General features: G+C 40.1%; 1 protein-coding gene across 2 annotated transcripts; it reads right to left on the bottom strand.

The window, feature by feature from the left end:
• Positions 1–2,845: 2,845 nt before the first annotated feature.
• Positions 2,846–18,038, bottom strand: LOC117990458 (uncharacterized protein CG45076-like). 2 transcript variants are annotated; one of them, XM_034977907.2, is made up of 11 exons: positions 17,804–18,037; positions 15,345–15,443; positions 9,560–9,751; positions 8,417–8,529; positions 7,071–7,207; positions 6,664–6,825; positions 5,049–5,250; positions 4,626–4,671; positions 4,104–4,544; positions 3,879–3,991; positions 2,846–3,296 (listed from the first exon to the last, which is right to left on the bottom strand). In XM_034977907.2, the coding sequence occupies exons 1-11, from the start codon at positions 17,870–17,872 to the stop codon at positions 3,158–3,160; spliced, it is 1,713 nt and encodes a 570-aa protein (XP_034833798.1). In that variant the 5' UTR covers positions 17,873–18,037; the 3' UTR covers positions 2,846–3,157. The 2 variants fall into 2 exon arrangements, with proteins under 2 accessions (XP_034833798.1, XP_034833799.1); XM_034977908.2 differs by lacking the exon at positions 15,345–15,443 and having other exon boundaries at positions 17,804–18,038.
• Between the last annotated feature and the right edge of the window lie 585 nt (positions 18,039–18,623).

Here is an 18,623-nt window from a genome sequence, read left to right as displayed (position 1 = left end):
CCTTTAGAATGACTTTTCGGCTTTGTAGAGCGTTCTTTCTGTCACTCATAGCTATTGACCCATAGAGCAAAGAGAATAAATAAAAATCACGATAAAAATAGGTACAGTGCGACAAGGCTATCATGGCGCGTGGTGAAAATCGGAACTAACACGGATTTTATTTTAATTTCATTTAATTTAAAACAACTTTATTGTTAATAGATTTACAGAGAATAAGCATACAGGGATACAGGATACACTTAAAAACAAAGGGCGACCTTATCACTAAAGTGATCTCTTCCAGGCAACCCATACTTAAGAACTTATAGAACTAACTAACTTATTTTAGTAATTATTTACTAGTTTTACTCTGCATGTGTGAGCTAAACTGAAATAGAGAAGCGGGAACTGGTTCATTGACTCATTCACATGACACAACTGAACCACATACATCACTATTATCTTAAATATGGTATCATTATTTTACAGCCTTCTCCATAAACGTGACACTGGCGAAACTAAGGGCGAAACACTCTGTGCCCAGCTGGCACACCTAAAAGCCAATAATTGGGAATTGAATTGAATTGAATTATTTTACAATTTGACATTAGCTAATGTCACGTCACACGTGTTTTATTAAAAATTGGAGTTATAATCTTTTATCAATAATAATAGCATTGAATGAATGAGGTTATTTTGGTTTATTTTATTTTCTGAATTCTGAACAATTCTCAAAAAGTTTTATTTACATTATAAAAGAAAATGGCGAAAGACAAAAAGAAAGGCCCAAAAGCGAATGTTTTCAAAGTGGCTGGTGCTAAAAGCTTAAAGAAGACTAAAGCAAAGGCGGTAAACTTAGGTTTGAAAAATGTAAGCATTTGCTTCGAAAGGTATTTTGTGTATTATCCTATTCTTTCAAATGGTGATAGACGCGGTTTTGGGGCTTCCTACAGTGGCTCAACTCTCTCTTAATCCTTTATGTTACTTATCTACCGAAATGTGAGTGAAGTTAGCGAAAAGTGTGAAGTGTGTCTGTTAGCACTCAATATTCCTATGGATTTTGAAGATATTTGAAATATAGTTAGGTAGTGATGTTTAATTCGTCATTATGACCAACTCATCGCCGGCTTACTACCATTGGTTTGACCTTGACCATAGTTTAACATGTTGGCCAGGAACATTATGGAGACTCAGATATGCAGGTTACCTCACGATGTTTTCCTTTACTGTTAAACTAGCGACCCGCCACGGCTTCGCATGGGTGCATTGTAGATACTAATGTGGTGTCATTGAGGTGTCATTACCTCGGAAACTCTAAAATTATAGGATTTTTCCGACCTAATTCACATTATTTCAATTTCTCTAGGGATTTCTAATTTTTGAGAATTAAACTAGCTATAAACCTTCCTCTTGAATCACTCTGTCTGTTGGTGAAAACCGCATTAAACTCCGTTGCGTAGTTTAAAAGATCTACGCGTTCATACATACAGACAGCGGGAAGCGACTTTATTTTATACTATGTAGAGATTAAGTGATATTTAATTGCTTAAAATACACAACTCTGAAAAGTTTTAGGGGTGTGCCTGGTATCTAATCCCGAACCCCTCGCAGCTAGGAGGCCAATGTCTTCACCACTAGGATATGATCGCTTTTTAAAAGCACTTTGATATTTACAGTTACCTACCACATTTAATTATTATTCTTTGTTGCAGCTTAAACAAAAAGTAGCAGATATAGACAAGCAATTTATTCAAATAAAGAATAAACCCAAACTTATTCCAGAACCGAAAAAACAAGATAAAAAAACTAAGAAAACTGAGAATAATGTGACAAAAGAAGAAGTAGCTTCTGCAGCAGATCAAATTGTAAAAATGGACTTATAACAAATGGCCAGGTTTTAATAGCGTTAATTTATAATTCATATTACCTACTCTTTTCAAATTTATAGTATTAATTAATAGTCATGCACGAAAACATGAGACTATAGCTTTTATGGATGACTAGGTTTTTAAAGGTTTTCTTATTATAAAGAACCTACATGAACAATCTCAAGTTTCTACACCCAGTTGTATGAGCTGTACAATATGTACATATTTAAATTTCAGATATTTTTAATAATTAGAAAGTTATTATTCAATTTTCATTACCCTAGTAATATATTTCCCTTATATGGAAAATAAACAACAACTTTTTGTTAATATGTCTTTTATTGTTAAATTTAACAAGATATAACATTATAAAACACTTACTTAAACTTTAAAAAACATAACATTGTTAACAGTGGTCATTAATCATTATTCACAATAAAACTGAATAAAATTAACCAATTCTCTCGTTGTTACGTAATCCATGTTACGCAAATGAAAGTTATGGATGGTAAAAAGATTGAAACTAAATTTAGTAAGTACCACTTTTACCATTGCAGCATTCATGTCTGTTCTTAGATGTTAAACCTATGAATGATGAATAGTGTACGTTTAATGTATATATCTATTAAAATAAATAATGTACTATTAAAATAGTAATATGTCACAGTTAAAACCCATTTCATCCAGTAAAAATTAGTACTTACATAGTGGTAACTGTAAGCTATTGTTACAACTAGTTTTAACTAGTAAAACTAGAATTCAAAACAAGATCTGGTCACCTACAAGAAGTCTTGTTTGATAAATTCAGAAGCGAGAAGGAGATCCTGAATGTAGCGAGTTTACAAGGTCGAGTGGAGCAAATGTGGGAGCTAAGCGAGCAAGCTGAATGAAGGGATGACAGAGTGAGTCTTCTGGCACAGGTCGCTTCTGGCATAGCTTAGTCAACCAGTTAGTCGATAAATTAGTTAATTAGAAAATGTGACTAATTGAAATTCTAGTTTTCACAAATAAAAACTAGTAACAAAGGATTTCAGCCAGAACTAATTTTTACTAGTTGAGACAGGTTTTAACCCTAACATTTATACATATTATTAAAAAATGCATTACTAGAAATGTTCCAGTCTATTAAATATAATTATTTTTTTGTACTTGTGTTCAGAACTATAGTAGGAGCAATAATTATTCTTCTGACTGTACAAGCTTAATCAGAGACAGTAATCCTATGAAATAGTAGAAAGTAATTCTATTGTTACTATAGTAGATTGTTAGATTACAAAATCAAGGTCACTCCGGTCAAGGCCAGAGTGATTTTATTCTTCATCTGTGACATCAGGTTCCGCCATTTCATCTTCGCTGACTTCTACAGCATCTTGTGATTCTGCTGCTGCTTCTAGATTCTCTAGAGGACTTTCAGGTTCCTCAACGATGGGTTCATCAGCAGCTTGCTCACTGTAATAATTTGTATATTGTGTTAATAAAAACTTCAAATGATTTCTTTGTACCTATGCACATGAAAATTTTGCGCGATGTTGAAGCACCTATCGGCGCTATAAACATTATAGGTAAGTATATGACGACGTGACTAGCCTAGTGGTTAGGACGTCCGCCTTCTTATCGGAGGTCGGGGGTTCGATCCCGAGCACGCACCTCTAACTTTTCGGAGTTATGTGCGTTTTAAGTATTATCCAATTTTTCCAAATCAATTTATTATTATTTTATTTCAAATACCAAATTTTAAGTATCCAAATTTATCAACCTCTTTTCCACACGATAACTGTGCTGATGGCACAGTAGTGTTCCCAATCTGAGACCTAGAGCTAGAAGTCATACAAAAATTTAAAAATAATAAAACAATTTTAAACAATGTGCAAAGCGTTAAATGCTGCTGCTGTCTTATCACGTTCGCTGCTCGTACGCACATCGACTGCGCGCCATAATCACAGTCATGGACAAAGGCGTTAATCTTTATTCAAATCAATAACTTATAGTTTCTACTTAATAAAAATATAAGAATATATTTGTACATCGAACCTTGATTCAACTTCAGCGGTGTTGTCACCAGCAGAACCACTGTGTGAAAGTTCTTCCAAACGCGCAGCAGCAAGTTCAGATTCTTGTCTAGCTATCTCTGCTAATTCAGCCGCCTGTGTAAATAAATTACTGAAGTAAGTGTTGTATACTTATATTGTACAAAATATTTATGTATTCAGTCAGTAGATAAACTAGAGGCAATCAATATTACTAAGCAGCATTTACCTGTCTTGCAAGTTCAGCTTCTCGTTCCTCTTGGGCCTGACGTTCTAGCTCTTCCAATTTGGCTAGTTCTTCTTGTCTCATTTGTTCAGCCAATCTCTCTTCCTCTAATCTTGCCTCCTCTGCTAATTTAGCTTCTTCGGCTAATCGTACTTCCTCGGCTATCCTTGCTTCTTCTGCTAATCTGGCTTCTTCGGCTAAACGAGCTTCTTTTGCAAGCCTTTTCTCTTCCGCTTTGCGAGCTTCTTCAGCTAGCCTAGCTTCTTCTGCTATAAGTTCCTCTTCAGCAATCCTCGCAGCTTCTTCTGCGGCTTTATTTGCTTCTTCTTCTGCTTTTTTAGCTTCTTCAGCTCTCCTTGCTTCTTCCTCCGCTTGACGTTTGAATTCTTCAGCTCTTCGAGCTTCTTCTTCTAGTCTCTTCTTTTCTGCTACTTCGCGTTCAGCCTACGAAATAAATTCAAGTGTTTAATGTCTACACATTTATTTTGTTTATTATTTATTAGGAGGATGATATTGCTTTAATACCTGAGCTTTGCGTTCAGCTTCGCGTTTTGCTTCTTCTTTCAAGGCTCTGCAAATGTAAAAATTTGTAAAATGAATGGTTTTAAAAATTTGTAACTAGCTAATGCCACGGTAATATTTATAGATAATATTACCGTGCTAATGCCCCGCACGCGTTACAATGCCTCTTTTGTTTAGATAAAATTACTTAGTTGTAGGTATGTTGATAGCACCTACTATGTTAGAAATCTTCACAAACAATTGTGCAGTCTGTCTCGACTCAATGAGACGAACGATACGCATACGCAATGAACGGTGAACGACCAGGCAGACTGATAAACATTAATTTTTATAAAGTCAATTAATATGTAATTGCATGATACGCAAATCCAACTACTTTTTAGCAGTAGTATTTATCTTATAATTTATTAATAGTATTCCACTTACTTCTCTTCAGCAAGTCGCGCTTCGGCTTGGCGTTTCCTCTTGATTTCAGCCAAATCAGCAGCTGGAGCGAGAACTGGCTCAGCGGTGGTCGCACGGAATCTGGCCTCTCGGTCTGCTTTCGCAGCTTTCAACTCAAGTTCAGGGTCTTCCATCATCGAGGGCGCCTGGAACTTGCGGCTCGGTCTCCAGGGAACGAGTTTCACTGCATCGCAGTAAACAGTCACGTGGCAATTGTGAGCATTGGTGCAATGAGATGCTTTAGCAGCTGACTGCAGAAGCTTGTCATTTGATATCAATGGTCACAAATGGAAAGGTGAGTGCAGCCGCACAGCTCGTAACGCTCTCATTATGAGTGATAAAAGTGATATTATGTCTCCGGCTTTTAAGCTCGATATGGGAAGCCGAACATGTAAACTGCTTGGATGTTTTAATCTTTTGACTTGCTTCATGCTGTGAACCATGTGAAAGCGTGTTCGGGCTGTGTGCATATTTTATCAATCATCGTAATGTCTAGCATGAAATTTACGTTTGTGCATCTAAGTTTTTAAGTTTGGGATCTTATTTACATTACAATTTACATTTAGTCATCTCTAATCAAGTGTTCTACCGTCTAAGGCGTTACAGGTACCTATCCGCAAACAAAAGGTGCATTATAAAAAATACTTATTAGCTAAGATAGCGAAGCGTTAAGCACAAGCCTGGGTATGAAGCATGAATGTTAGATTACTAGCATGCGGACTAATTAAAACAACTATGAGTCTGTAAAATTATTTATTTATTGTTAAATAAAATCAGTTCTGTTATTTCGTGAATACGAGACGTCTCGTACACCGAATCGCGGCGAGCCGCGCTACCACGATCATGACTAGAAGTGTACAATTTTACAGTGTAAATTATTAACAAAATAAGTTTTGTGTATAAATGGGTAAAAAATATATGAATATCGATTAGTCGGGTCGTGTTATACCGAGATCAAGGACGCGAAGGGCGTACGCGACGCGGGCGCAGGTGGTTCGACCGTGCGCCCGCGCCGCGTCGCGTCGAGCGGCGGGGGTGGGGAGTGGGCGGGCTACGCGCACTGCGCCGCTGTCGCCTGTTCCGGCGCATCCGCTGCAAGAGACACCACACCCAGTGTTAGACACTGTTTTTATTCTCGTTTTTAATTTAGCTCTTTTATTACAACTACACTGTCAAAGCTGGAAAGCGTAATTTAGAAACACGCGCTAATGAGGCCTCGTAACCAAAATAATTAATATAAAATCTTGACTTTTTTCACTAAATATTTTATATTTAACACCACAAAAGTAGTTTTTGAAGTAAGTTTGGCTGTAAGTGTTATCTGTTAAAAGGATATGAAAGTTTCTAGAAATTACCTTGAACTTTACTACTTAAATCTAGATGAATTATTATTAGAAAATATTGATGCAAAAAATTATAAAGAATTTAATGATTACACATTGCATAGCGTAAAGTTTGATGAATTGACATTTTATACATTTCCATTATGTACATATCTAAGAGCTACGAGGTTGCTCACTGCGCCTTCTTTATTATACTTGTTTAAAAATTATGCAGTGAATAAGCGAGCGCTAGCGAGGCGTTTGTTATGTAGTACCTGTGACCGTTTCGTCGGCTAAACCCGCGGCCGCAAGCCTATTCTTCGCGTAAAACGAAAGAAGGTTCACGTCGTCCCTGATGCTAAGTTCCTTGTAGAGTGGGTAGCGGCTGGGGAACCCCCTTTTACCGGAATAGTGCACGCACGCGAGGTGGCCGCGTCCTGGCGATCAACACCTCAGGTTATCACAAAGGTATAATATCTACTGGATTGGATAGATTGTTAGATACTTCAAAGGTACCTACGGAATAAGGTTGACAAACGTTAATAATACGCGTAGGATCAATAAGATACTTACCATTTTCAATAGGTAAATATGTAATTATTATTTCGAAAACAGCAAAAATCAATTGCCAAATTTAGTTAATTTAAATAATTTTGTTAATACCTAAAAATACGGTTCCTACCTGTGAACTTTTTGGCTGGCTCTGAGTAGAAGGAAATATTATGAATGTTGTCAGTAACACTACGCAAAGGCAGCAAGAGTCTAGCGATGTACGCGTCATTGCTGAAGCGGTAAGGAATTGGCTCTCCGTAGGAATATCTGCGAATGATTGAAAATGTTTCATAATTTATTTAAACGTCTCTGTAAGTATTAGTGCTGCGAAATATTCCTAAACTTTTAATGAAATCGAAAATCGACCTCTGTCTAAAACAGTAAGATAAATAGTTATCAACAGTATTGTCCGAGGTCGTGTAACGTCAAGGTCGCTTATTTATATTTTCAATAAAGCGACTCATCATCTCATCATCAGTCTACCGATAGACGTCGACTGCTGGGCTTAGATCTCTTGGATCTTCCACACGCCCTAGACTACTTGAATATCCAACTTTGCCCTGCGACTTGTTGACAGTCTCTTTCTCTGCGTTTTCCGCTGCGCGGTCGTCATTTTGACACCTTGGGACCACAACGTCTTTGCTTTTCGAACTAGGTATATGTGCCCTGCCCATTCTACTCAGTTTCGCAACCCGTTGAGCTGTTAGTTACACTGGTTCCTACGGACCTCCTCATTTCTGGATTGATCATTATATCAAACTCTAAGCATAGCTCTCTCCATTGCCCGCTGAGTGATTGAGCTTTCTTGTGAGAAGCTGACATAGGAGAATAAATCACACATCGGATGAGCAAATAAATCATAAAAACATTTTTGGGAGTCGTGATCGCCAAATGTTAGCTGGCATTTATTACGTGCTATAATTAAACCTTCAGTCATTACGTACCCACATACAAGTTGTACGTCATACACGTGGATACTCTTGGCGGGGGAACTAACACCCACTCTGGAAACTTCTCCCAGCTTTCAAAGAACTATTTAGGTACACGTAACGGATCCATAAGTCAATGGATCATTTTGCATTGTTTACAATACAATGGTGCATTGCCAAAGTGATGTGTAATGCTGACACAATGTCAGTGTCGCCACGTCTGATAGACTCATCAATGGATACTATTTTTGTACCATTACATCACTGATGCCAAAAAAACCTCCACCTATCACAGCATCACATCTTTGGAACAAACCGTGGGGTTTCCTTCCTGGCATGCAACGCTACCTACTGTTCATAACCTACAAGATTTTTAACCTCTTTCCCATCTTACCTTTGTCACGATTAGGAAAGGTTATAGATGCGAAGGCGGTTATTACCGTTTCTAACCAATCGGTATTTAACAGAATTTTTGCTCAAAAACGATTTTAGTTGGGTTATTAAATGTAATTATCATTATCATGTTTTTAAATAGTACAGTACTTACGAGTAAATTGTATCCAAAGGTGCAACAGATTTTCCTCGCGGTACAACCGAACGAGCACGTTGAAGAAGAGAGGCAGTATCGGCGCGGATGCGACGAGTTTCATCCTCGAAAGCCTGAAAATAATATTTCAGGACATACCCATCAGAAAAATTTACCCGATAACCTTTAGAAAAACGGATTTCAATAATGGTTTTATTTTATTTTACTGATGCACAGTAATCTGTGATAGCCTAGTTGTTAGGACGTCCGCCTTCTAATCGGTTCGATCTCGGGCACGCACCTCCAACTTTTCGGGAGTTATGTGCGTTTTAATTAATTAAATATCACTTGCTTCAACGGTGAAGAAAAACATCGTGAGGAAACCTGCATGCCTGAGAGTTCTCCATAATGTTCTCAAAGGTGTGTGAAGTCTACCAATCCGCACATGGCCAGCGTGTAGACTATGGCCAAAACCCTTCTCACTCTGAGAGGAGACCATGTGCTCTGTAGTGAGTTAAATAAGTACATTATACATATAGTTAGTTAAATAAGTAGGTACATTATACAATTTTGAAGAGGTCATGCATCTAACGGAGAAAGAATGCCAGTGGCACCAATATGATAATAATATTGGGAAGTCTTACTAGAAAAACTTCTGAAAATAATGAAAACGAAAGGCATCGCGAACAAGCTCGTCCAAAAATAAAACAAAAGAATGCAGAATAATATTTTGTTTTGGGCAATTTACCAAAATTGTTATTTACTGAATTGTACACTGCTTTATATCGTTTGCTAGATATACCTACAAATACCTACTACGTGGTGGATGGATTCAATATGAAGCCTGAAAAAACTTCTGATAGGTATATTTACTGATCGATACCTCTTGTTTATATGTATTTCCTAAATTGCGGTACTGCGTCACAGAGATGTATTTAGATTTTATTCATCTATGGAGTCAAATTACTCTGTCGTTTAGCTTTACAAGAAACCATTATCACCCTATACCTAGATACCTACCATAGAATTCGTCTTACTTGGTTATCATTGCCGGTATCAGGCACATTTGGTAACGTGTTACGTCGCTAAGCGAAGTTTCAACGCTTATTGAATCCGAAAACTTAATAATAACACGGAAAAGTAGCCAAAGCGGAAACAAGTTACCTTTGTGGATTCCGATCTGTAGTAATCGTCCAAAGCAGAGACAGAGTAGGTCGGGCGGTGGCGATACGCGATGCGGTCGAGTTCCCTCAATATCACGGAGGGACGCACGCGGACGCGGACGACATGATGGGGCGCCTCAGGGTACGTGGCGAGTCGGGTGATCGTGCGAGATGGACGGTATATCAGCTCCGCCTACAAAAAAGAACGCTGTAGATCAGAGTATAGAGATTTTACACACGTTCAAGACCGTTGACCAATCTCCATGATAGTTCACACTAGAATCTAGATGACGTGTCTTCAGGAGTGCATAATGCAAATTCGCGTAGAGACCAAACAGTCCAATTTACTTGGACCTCTTGTCAATTTATCATGCTGATTGGAAGGTAGACTTGAATATGTGTAATGCATCTCAACGTAGCAGAATTGTAGCGCTATGTACAGCCGTCAATAGAGTTGATTTGATAAAACCTAACACTAAAAAACAAAGGAATCGTATTTGAACAGATTTCTTCAAAATATACAATGTTTTTCAAATTTCAAGTAGCTTAGATGTTGTGTAGGTAGATAAGGTAGTATGTGAGGAAAATGGCAAGCTCATTAGCTGAGCAAGAAAATATACTGAATTAATGAGTGATCATCCTATCGAAAGTATTTTACCAACTTTTGTAAGGACATGAAACACAAAAAAAGCTTTCTTTGCATCAATAAATCAAAATAATAGAATCCGAATGGTGCAGCCACGGACTTGGGTGCAACTTAAGTTAAAGTTAGGTTAGATTAGGTCTTTTATAATAATTCTTGAGCAGTAGCTAGGTATGTACCTAGCAAAGAAAGCTCGGTGTTCCTTTCTGTATCGTGGAATTCCGTAAATTAACGCCTGCTGCTGTCTTACAAATTAAAATACATATATACTACTTTGTACAGACAGATAAAATCTTTAGAATAATGATGATTGAGTGTTAGTTTGAAAAAGGTACAATCCATGCAAAATACTTATAGATTAAAGAGCAGAGAAGCACTTAATTTTACATGCTTACTACAAAAAAGTAATACTTACATGAACGTTGAAACGAAAATATTAAGCTGAAATAACAATCTCTACGGGCTGAAATGAAGGTATGAGTCATGACCATGATAGATGTTTTTGCTATTTATATGACTTTACTGTAGCTTATTTATTTATTTATTATTTATTTATTTATTTATTAGCAATGCATTTAATTCCGTCGATTTTGACATCTTGCTGAGTCTGTTACGTTCCATTAACATATCTCCATCAGTGGTTGGTTGGTTTCAGAGTTACCTCAGTGGGCGGCGGCAGCGTATTCGCATCGAAGGTATGTTTTCATCTTGGTGCGAATTGCGTGCTGGGGTTCCTCAAGGTGGCGTGTTGTCTCCTTTACTCTTTGCTATCTTCATTAATTCAATTTCCCAAATCATTACTTCTCTCTATCACATGTACGCAGACGATCTCCAAGTGTACACTCAGTCAACTCTCGAAGACTTGCCCTCTGCTATTAGTACTATTAATAGGGACCTGGCGGCTGTCAGTGAATGGAGTAAGAGTTATGGTTTAAAAGTGAATCCTTGTAAATCCCAGGCTATTATTATTGGTGGTGCTGGCTTGATTTCGAGGGTTGATTGGGATAATCTACCAATACTTACATTAAATGGTGTTGTTATACCTTATAGTGCTACTGTGAAAAATCTCGGTGTCTACTTGGACACTACTCTCTCGTGGTCTCATCAATTAAAGGAACTCAGTAGAAAGACCTTTGCTGCCATGGGTTCTCTCAGGCGCCTACGTTCTTTGCTTCCCATTCCTACTAAGATTATGTTAGCTCAATCTTTACTGCTCTCTATTCTCGATTATGCAGACGCAAGCTACATTGATTTAACCGAGGACCAACTTAATAAACTTGAGCGAATTCAAAACCTTGCTATTAGGTTTATATTTGGCTTGCGCAAATATGACCATGTCTCCGAATTTCGTTCAAAGCTCAAATGGTTACCCATTCGCTTTCGCCGGAATCTGCACATTGTTTCTCTTCTGTACTGTGTATTGTTCAATCCAATGACTCCAAGTTATTTAAAAGAAAATTTCAAATTTCTAGGCCATGACAGACCAGATAGAGTTTTACGATCAGCGGGAAAACTCATTCTAGCGCCACCTACACATCGGACAAAATACTTTAAGAATTCCTTCACGGTCACTGCTATCTGTTTATGGAACGAGCTTCCCTCGCAAATCCATCGTGCTGAATCCCTTAACAAATTTAAAATTGACGTCAAAGATCATTACCTATCTCTTTGCTATCATCAGTAACGGCATAGTTTATTATTTAAATCTATATGTGTATATATATCTATGTAGTCTTATGTATGTCTATTATACTTTATTTGTATGTATTAGTGTATTAACAATATGTATTTTATATTCTTATTATATGGTTTAGTTTATTTAGCTATTGGTATTTAGGTTTATTTTACACCACCTCCCATTGTCCATTTGTTCGTTTTTTCCCCAGCGTTAAGGTTGTCTGGAAGAGATCGCTATTTAGCGATAAGACCGCCTTTTTGTACCTACTTATTAAGATTTCTTTTTGTAACCTGTCATTTGTGTTTCTGTGGTGCAATAAAGTATATACATACATACATACATACTTTACTGTAGCTTTATTTAAATTGTTATTCGTTGTATGTTTACCCTTTAAAAAGCATACAAAGTTTTTTAGTAAATTATGCGTAGGATTGTCAAAAGTAGATACTTTCCATCATTCAGTTTTGAATAAAAAATGTGGTGTACCTCAGCGATCTTTGGACCACTTTTGTTTCAGCACTTTCAGATTTTCATGGTACCAACCTAGGTATTATGATATCCCATCAATGTACTTATATACTTACGTCTTATCAATGTTTATCTGCTGTCAGTTCAATCAAAATTATGGCTGACTATACATTCACATTTACGATATCAATAGATCTGAATCAGGGGATTAAATATAGACACGACTAGGAATATATTTAGAAGAAAGGGCAACTCTAAGTCGAATCGTGTTCTAACTACTAGTAAATACCTAACCTATCTACATAAAGGTCTGTACGCACCTAAGCTGCGCTGCGCGTCACTGCACAGAGCGTCAAAATATTATTTCTATCATTTTGTATGGCGCATATCGCACTAGAGCGGCGCTGCACAGCGCTTCACCGCGCGTTGCCGCGCGTCGCGGCTGGGAGAATATTGTGAAGCGCAGCGAAGCGACGCGCGGTGCAGCGACGCTAGTGCGACATACCCAGCGGCGCGTCGCGTCGCTTCAGAATGCGTACGGCGCCGCTGGGATAAGATACACGCGTATTAAGTATTTAATGTATAGGCGTGATAGACCTCAAAATAAATAACGTAGTTTTAATTTTTGGCACATGCCGGGCTCTTAAAAGTATATCCTCAAAATTCCCAACCCCTAGGATGTCGGCTTCCACCCTTTCCCTCTTCAATGCCGCTCATCTTGCGACGTTGTTGTTCGTACGCGATCGGGCATAGAAGTGACGCGCAAGTGACGCGAGCTGCCGCGTACTGCAGTTGTAGTGCGGTAGGTACCGTGAGCGGCCTGAAGCGACGCGCAGCGCAGCTCAGGTGCGTACAGATCTTAAGTATGCACTATATGCAGGTAGTATGGTAACAGAGAGACAAATTGGAATAGTGATTCAACTTAGTAGGGTATCATATGAAAAGACTTAAGCTGTAGGTACATTCTAAAACAGAATTTTATTTATTTTTATGCATAATAGTTTTTGGATTTATCGTGCAAAATTACGAAAAAAATGCCCGAGTACGGAACCCTCGATGCGCGAGTCTAACTGGTACTTGGACGGGATTTTTATGTTTTAATCAAATTTTGGTGGACTGAACCTTTTACACACAGCTAAGTTTATACTTACTCATTTAACTATCACGGTTCTCAGTTCAGTTTGGCTTTCAACGAGATCGTTAAATAAAAAAAATCTGTTTAGTTTTCGCAATACGCAGATCACTTGGCCTTTGGTATTCTGCCAAATTCAAATAACGACCGAAATTATTGGTAAATCGTTGCCTTGGGTACCATATTGGTTTTCACTGTTACCTACCAAGTTTAGTGTAACGGCGTCAGTTGAATAAATACCAAAAGTCTGAAAGCTTGCCTGGTTTCGCTTTAATCTAATATGTATGTACCTACTTATTTATTTACTAAAGCCTGACCATAAATATAAAAAACGTGCTCTGGGGGCGCCCACAAGTATAATATGGTCTTGTATAAATATGTTCCACGGGTTTTCCGCAATATGGCGAGATGTTTTATTTTTCTGGTCAGGCTTTACTATTCATTATTAATACTACTTATGTATAGTACGCGACAAGTCAGATGACAATCGGGGTGGCGACGCCTCGCACACCCGCACAGCCCCCGTGCCAACCCGGTGCGGGATAGCGCGGGTGACGTTCGGGTGTGCGGGGCGTCCCTCCGGATCATACTCCGATTGCCGTCTCGACCTGTCGCGTGCTATACGTCCGTTTTAGACCGTGTGTAACACGTACTGTGGTTTAGGATTAGGTACAACAATAATAGTACATTTTAGCATTTAAACTATCGTGAGTGATTTCCATTCCAAATAATATCTGTCCCGGCTGTACTCACGTGTGTAGTCGACGATAGCCCGACTAGTTTCGAACCCATACGGGGTCCTTTTTCAAGGGAGTCCGTTCGCGCACGCGCCGCGGTTTTGGCGTGCGCGAACGGACTCCCTTGAAAAAGGACCCCGTATGGGTTCGAAACTAGTCGGGCTATCGTCGACTACACACGTGAGTACAGCCGGGACAGATATTATTTGGAATAATAGTACAGTTTGAATTAAATACTAATGCAAATTACCTATAGTAATTAAGTCTCGGGAGGTTATGTATATTTGGAAACTTCGTATTTGTATTTGGCGCATTGCCACAATACTGGCGTGCGCAGCAATTTCTACTGTGGAACTTGATAGTATTTTGATTGTACCTACCTACCTATCGTAGGTATATCTACTTTTACTGTAAAGTTAGTCAGGTGTACGGAATCTTACCTACCAGGCTACCGCATGAATTCTCTGTGTACTTACAGTCTTCTAGAATGCTGATTTTGATCGAACCAATCATCATGAATCATCAACACATCGCTGGCTACAGACTACTGGTCTCCTCTCAGAATGAGAAGGGTTTGGCCACAGTTCTCCACCAAGTGCGGAACGGCCACAAGACTATAGCTACACACTTTTGAGAACAGTATTTGTTAAGAACTCCCAAGCATGCAGGTTTCCTCACAATGTTTTCCTTTAGGTAGGTACTTAAAAGGCACATAACTCGGAAAAGTTAGAAGTGCCTGCCCGGGAGTGAATACCCGACCCTCCGATCAGAAGGCCGACGCCTTAACCACCACTGTTCCCATCCCACATCGATCCCACTTACACACAATATGTTCAATTAAGCTTTCTCAGACCAATGTCGAGAAGAACACTAAAGAAGTTTGATAGTCAGAAGGCCCAGTAGGCCCGGGCCTAGGGCGGCCAGTTAAAAAATCTCAAGGCTTTAGAGTAGGTACCTAGACGGTGAATTGATATCATGAAGGAAGCTCAGTTTTTCTGGTTATTTAGCGTTTGCAGTGTACTTTTGTCATGGAATTATGAAAGAAAAAATGTGCTGTAACAAGCTTGCCCATGGTATTTATATCGAGTGCGCAATATTGGCAATACTCTGTGATCAGTGTTAACTTACCTGAGACAGCCTGGGTATGTACGTGACATACGGGATATGGTACGAGTAGCTGTTGTAATACGGTGCATAGGATGAGAGGTAGTAGTACGAACTCCACGGCTGTCGGCAGCGGCGTCGAAAGGAAAACGATACTTTTTAATAATATGCTTTTTGTAGACATGAGTGTATCGTACCTAACTACCTACTTACGGTAGGTATCTGATACCATTGAAATTATTTTGTAACTTGTTTTTAATATACAAGTAGGTAAATTAAAAAAAAGTTTCGTATAAAGAAATAGATACCTAGGTACCACCTTACGCATTGCTACTGTAGGAATACCTACATTTCATTGATCATGATCATAATATTATGAAACTTTTAAGTTAGGTACTTGACATGTTTTCTCAAATTCTGTGTGGTAGGTTATAGTAGGTAGTTAATAAGAAAGCTATTTCCAACAAGTAGATAGGTTCTCTATAATATGTTATCAAAACAGAATGTTTTAGAACGTACATAATAAGTAGGTATATTAGCTGGTATATCGGTTCAATGCGTTGCATTGCATGTAAACAAACTGAAGATGACTCGATCCGGACGCGTCTGGACCATGCGTAATATTCTAAATGCAACATCAATCAATTTTAAAGTTAGCATTCTCTGAACGACATATTCTGAAATCATTATTAATGTTAAGTACCTATCTAACATTGATAAAAATTTCAGAATATGAAATAAACAGAGTTACAGCGATAAGATACTTTACTCCTATTGTCAATTAATTGAACAACATCTAACTTACTCTTGTTGATAGGTGTTGCATTTAGAATACTGTGACACGCGTAGAACTTATGCCACATGGGCAATTAGGTATATAGGCAGGTAGGTAGGTACCTAGGTACCATAAGTTCTACACCTTACCCACCAATCAGATCATAGTAAATTATTAGGTAGGTACCTATTATTAATTTATCTGATAACTCCTAAGAAATCAAATAAAAACTGTAGGAGTTAGTAAATAAATATATCGAGCCCATCATCGATATTTTTGCTGGCAGTTTTGCAACCAAAAAGGAAACTTATCCATATTATATTAAAAATGAAAGCTTTATTAAAAAAATCAGTCTAGATCACATATTTATTAAAAAAATTATTCTAAAACATTAAAAGCTTTTAAATAAGATTCACGTCCACTTGTAACAAAAATTAAAGTAGTGCGATCACATTGCGTTAGCGAATACTGATTAGGTCGGGGAAAGGGTTAGGGATAAGGGATGAAGAGGGCCGGAGGGTCGGGAGCCGGGGCGCTACACGCGGTAAGAGTAGTGGCGGTAGTTGGTGCCGTAGGGCAGGCGGCCGCTCGTCGTGGACGAGTAGGAGTAGCCGCCGGGCCCGCCCAGGCTGCTCGACCGCTCGCTGCTGTACGAGTAGCCGCCGGGCCCGCTGCCCGCGCGGCGCTCTACCGTGTTGCTGTACGAGCTGCGCTGCGGCAGCCCGCTGCCCGTCGCGCGCTGCGACGTGCTCGAGTACGAGTACGAGTACTGCTCCTCCGCGCGCCGCGGCGCCGTCTCCCGGTCCACCACCACGTAGTGGCGCGGCGTCTGCAACAACCGCGCGCCTTAGTGCCGCGTCGCGACCCTCGCACCGACCCGACCGACCCGACTAGCGAAAGCGACACACAAAGACCGACTCCGACGGACTCAGTAAGAGGCGTAGTTGCTGTAGTAGACGTGGCGGTGCGGCAACCTCTGCGGCCGGCCGTGCGCCTGCGCCAGCACCAGGTCCATGTGGTCGCGCGGCGTGCCCAGCGGGTCGGCCTCGAAGGCACGTTCGCGTTGCCCCACCGCGGCCAGAGCGCGTTCCCTCGTCTGGTCGCGCGGGGACACGTACGGCGCGAGCGGCCGCAGTTTGGACTCGGGCAACGGCGGAATGTTCTGCTTGAACACCGGCTCGAGCAAGGAGCCGCGCACGCCGGGCCGGGTGCGGCGGCCGAACGCCGTGACAGGGTCGGGCACCAGACTCGGCCGCGGCACGTACGGCACCATCTCCCAGTCGCCCATCCGCTGCAAGCGGAGAACTCGCCGTTAGACGGGCGGCCGCCGACTCCAGCCGCGGCTATATTTGGCGCGCCCGGTAGCTCCGCTTTCCGACACTTGTTTTTCGATTTGCTCTGACCTACTTGCGGAGCGCTACCGCAACGTCCTATCGAAACCTAAACTAATAAAAGAAGATCGGCGCGGCTGGAATTTCGTACCTACTTAATAAGCAATTTTGTTTAAAAGCGATGTTGCGACATTTCTAACGATCTAGGGAGACTTTAGGAATAACTGCGTTTATCTACTCACGACCGCTACACTACGACACTCGATATTAGCGAGAGACTAGAAAGTGACGAAGGTCGACTTGGTGCGAGGGCGCCCGGCTCCCGGGGTTAGATTGGAGCGAGGTTCACGCTCGGGGTTAGAATGCAGCACACTCACCGACACGTTGAAGCTGGAGGCGGGCCGGTAGGGGCGGCGTGTCGTGTAGAAGTCACTCTCGTAAACCATGGTTGCTACTTGCTAACTGTGATCGTTCGTCCAAAACTCGCGACGGTCGGTCCTCGACTGCGGAGTGTGCGCTGCCGACGGCAGCAACACGCCGTCGCGCGGCCTTATTTTTAGATCATTGTCATTGCAATTTTCACGTCATTCCTCCCAAACTTTACTTCAAATTTCAAAGCTTTTACCTATGTACTTGTATTCAACGACCTCCCTGGCGCAGTGGTGAGCGCTGTGTGGTCTTATAAATGGAAGGTCCCGGGTTCGAATCCCCGCAGGGGCAATTAGCGAATTTATAATTTCTAAATTGTTTCTGGTCTGGTCTGGTGGGAGGCTTCTGCTGTAGCTATAGTTACCATCCTACGGGCAAAGGCGTGCCGCTAAGCGATTTAGCGTTCCGGATCGATGCCGTACTGTAGAGACGATAAGGAATAGGTATGGGTTTAATAAAACTGCCATACCCCTTCCAAGTTAGATCGCTTCCATCTGAGACTGCATCACCTAAGTATTATACCTACCACTAGGTGGAGTCAAGGACTAGCTTGTAATGGAATGTTAACATGATGTCACAAATGGGTTAAGGATCCTCATAATTTCTTTAGAATGCGATAGAATACCAAGGGTGAGATAAAAATAACATGTAGTGTTTATTCTCGCTGAATCATCATTATAAACAAGACGCACAACGCGTTGGTTCAAAATAACTGCGAAAGAGTTGGCGTTTATTATTTTACTATCTTGAATTAATGACTAGTTGGCA

This window comes from Maniola hyperantus, chromosome 18, assembly GCF_902806685.2.
Source record: "Maniola hyperantus chromosome 18, iAphHyp1.2, whole genome shotgun sequence".
NCBI classification, from domain to species: Eukaryota; Metazoa; Arthropoda; class Insecta; order Lepidoptera; family Nymphalidae; genus Maniola; species Maniola hyperantus.
The sequence above is the reverse complement of the archived record's forward strand: the minus strand, read 5'-3'. Positions and strand labels throughout refer to the sequence as shown.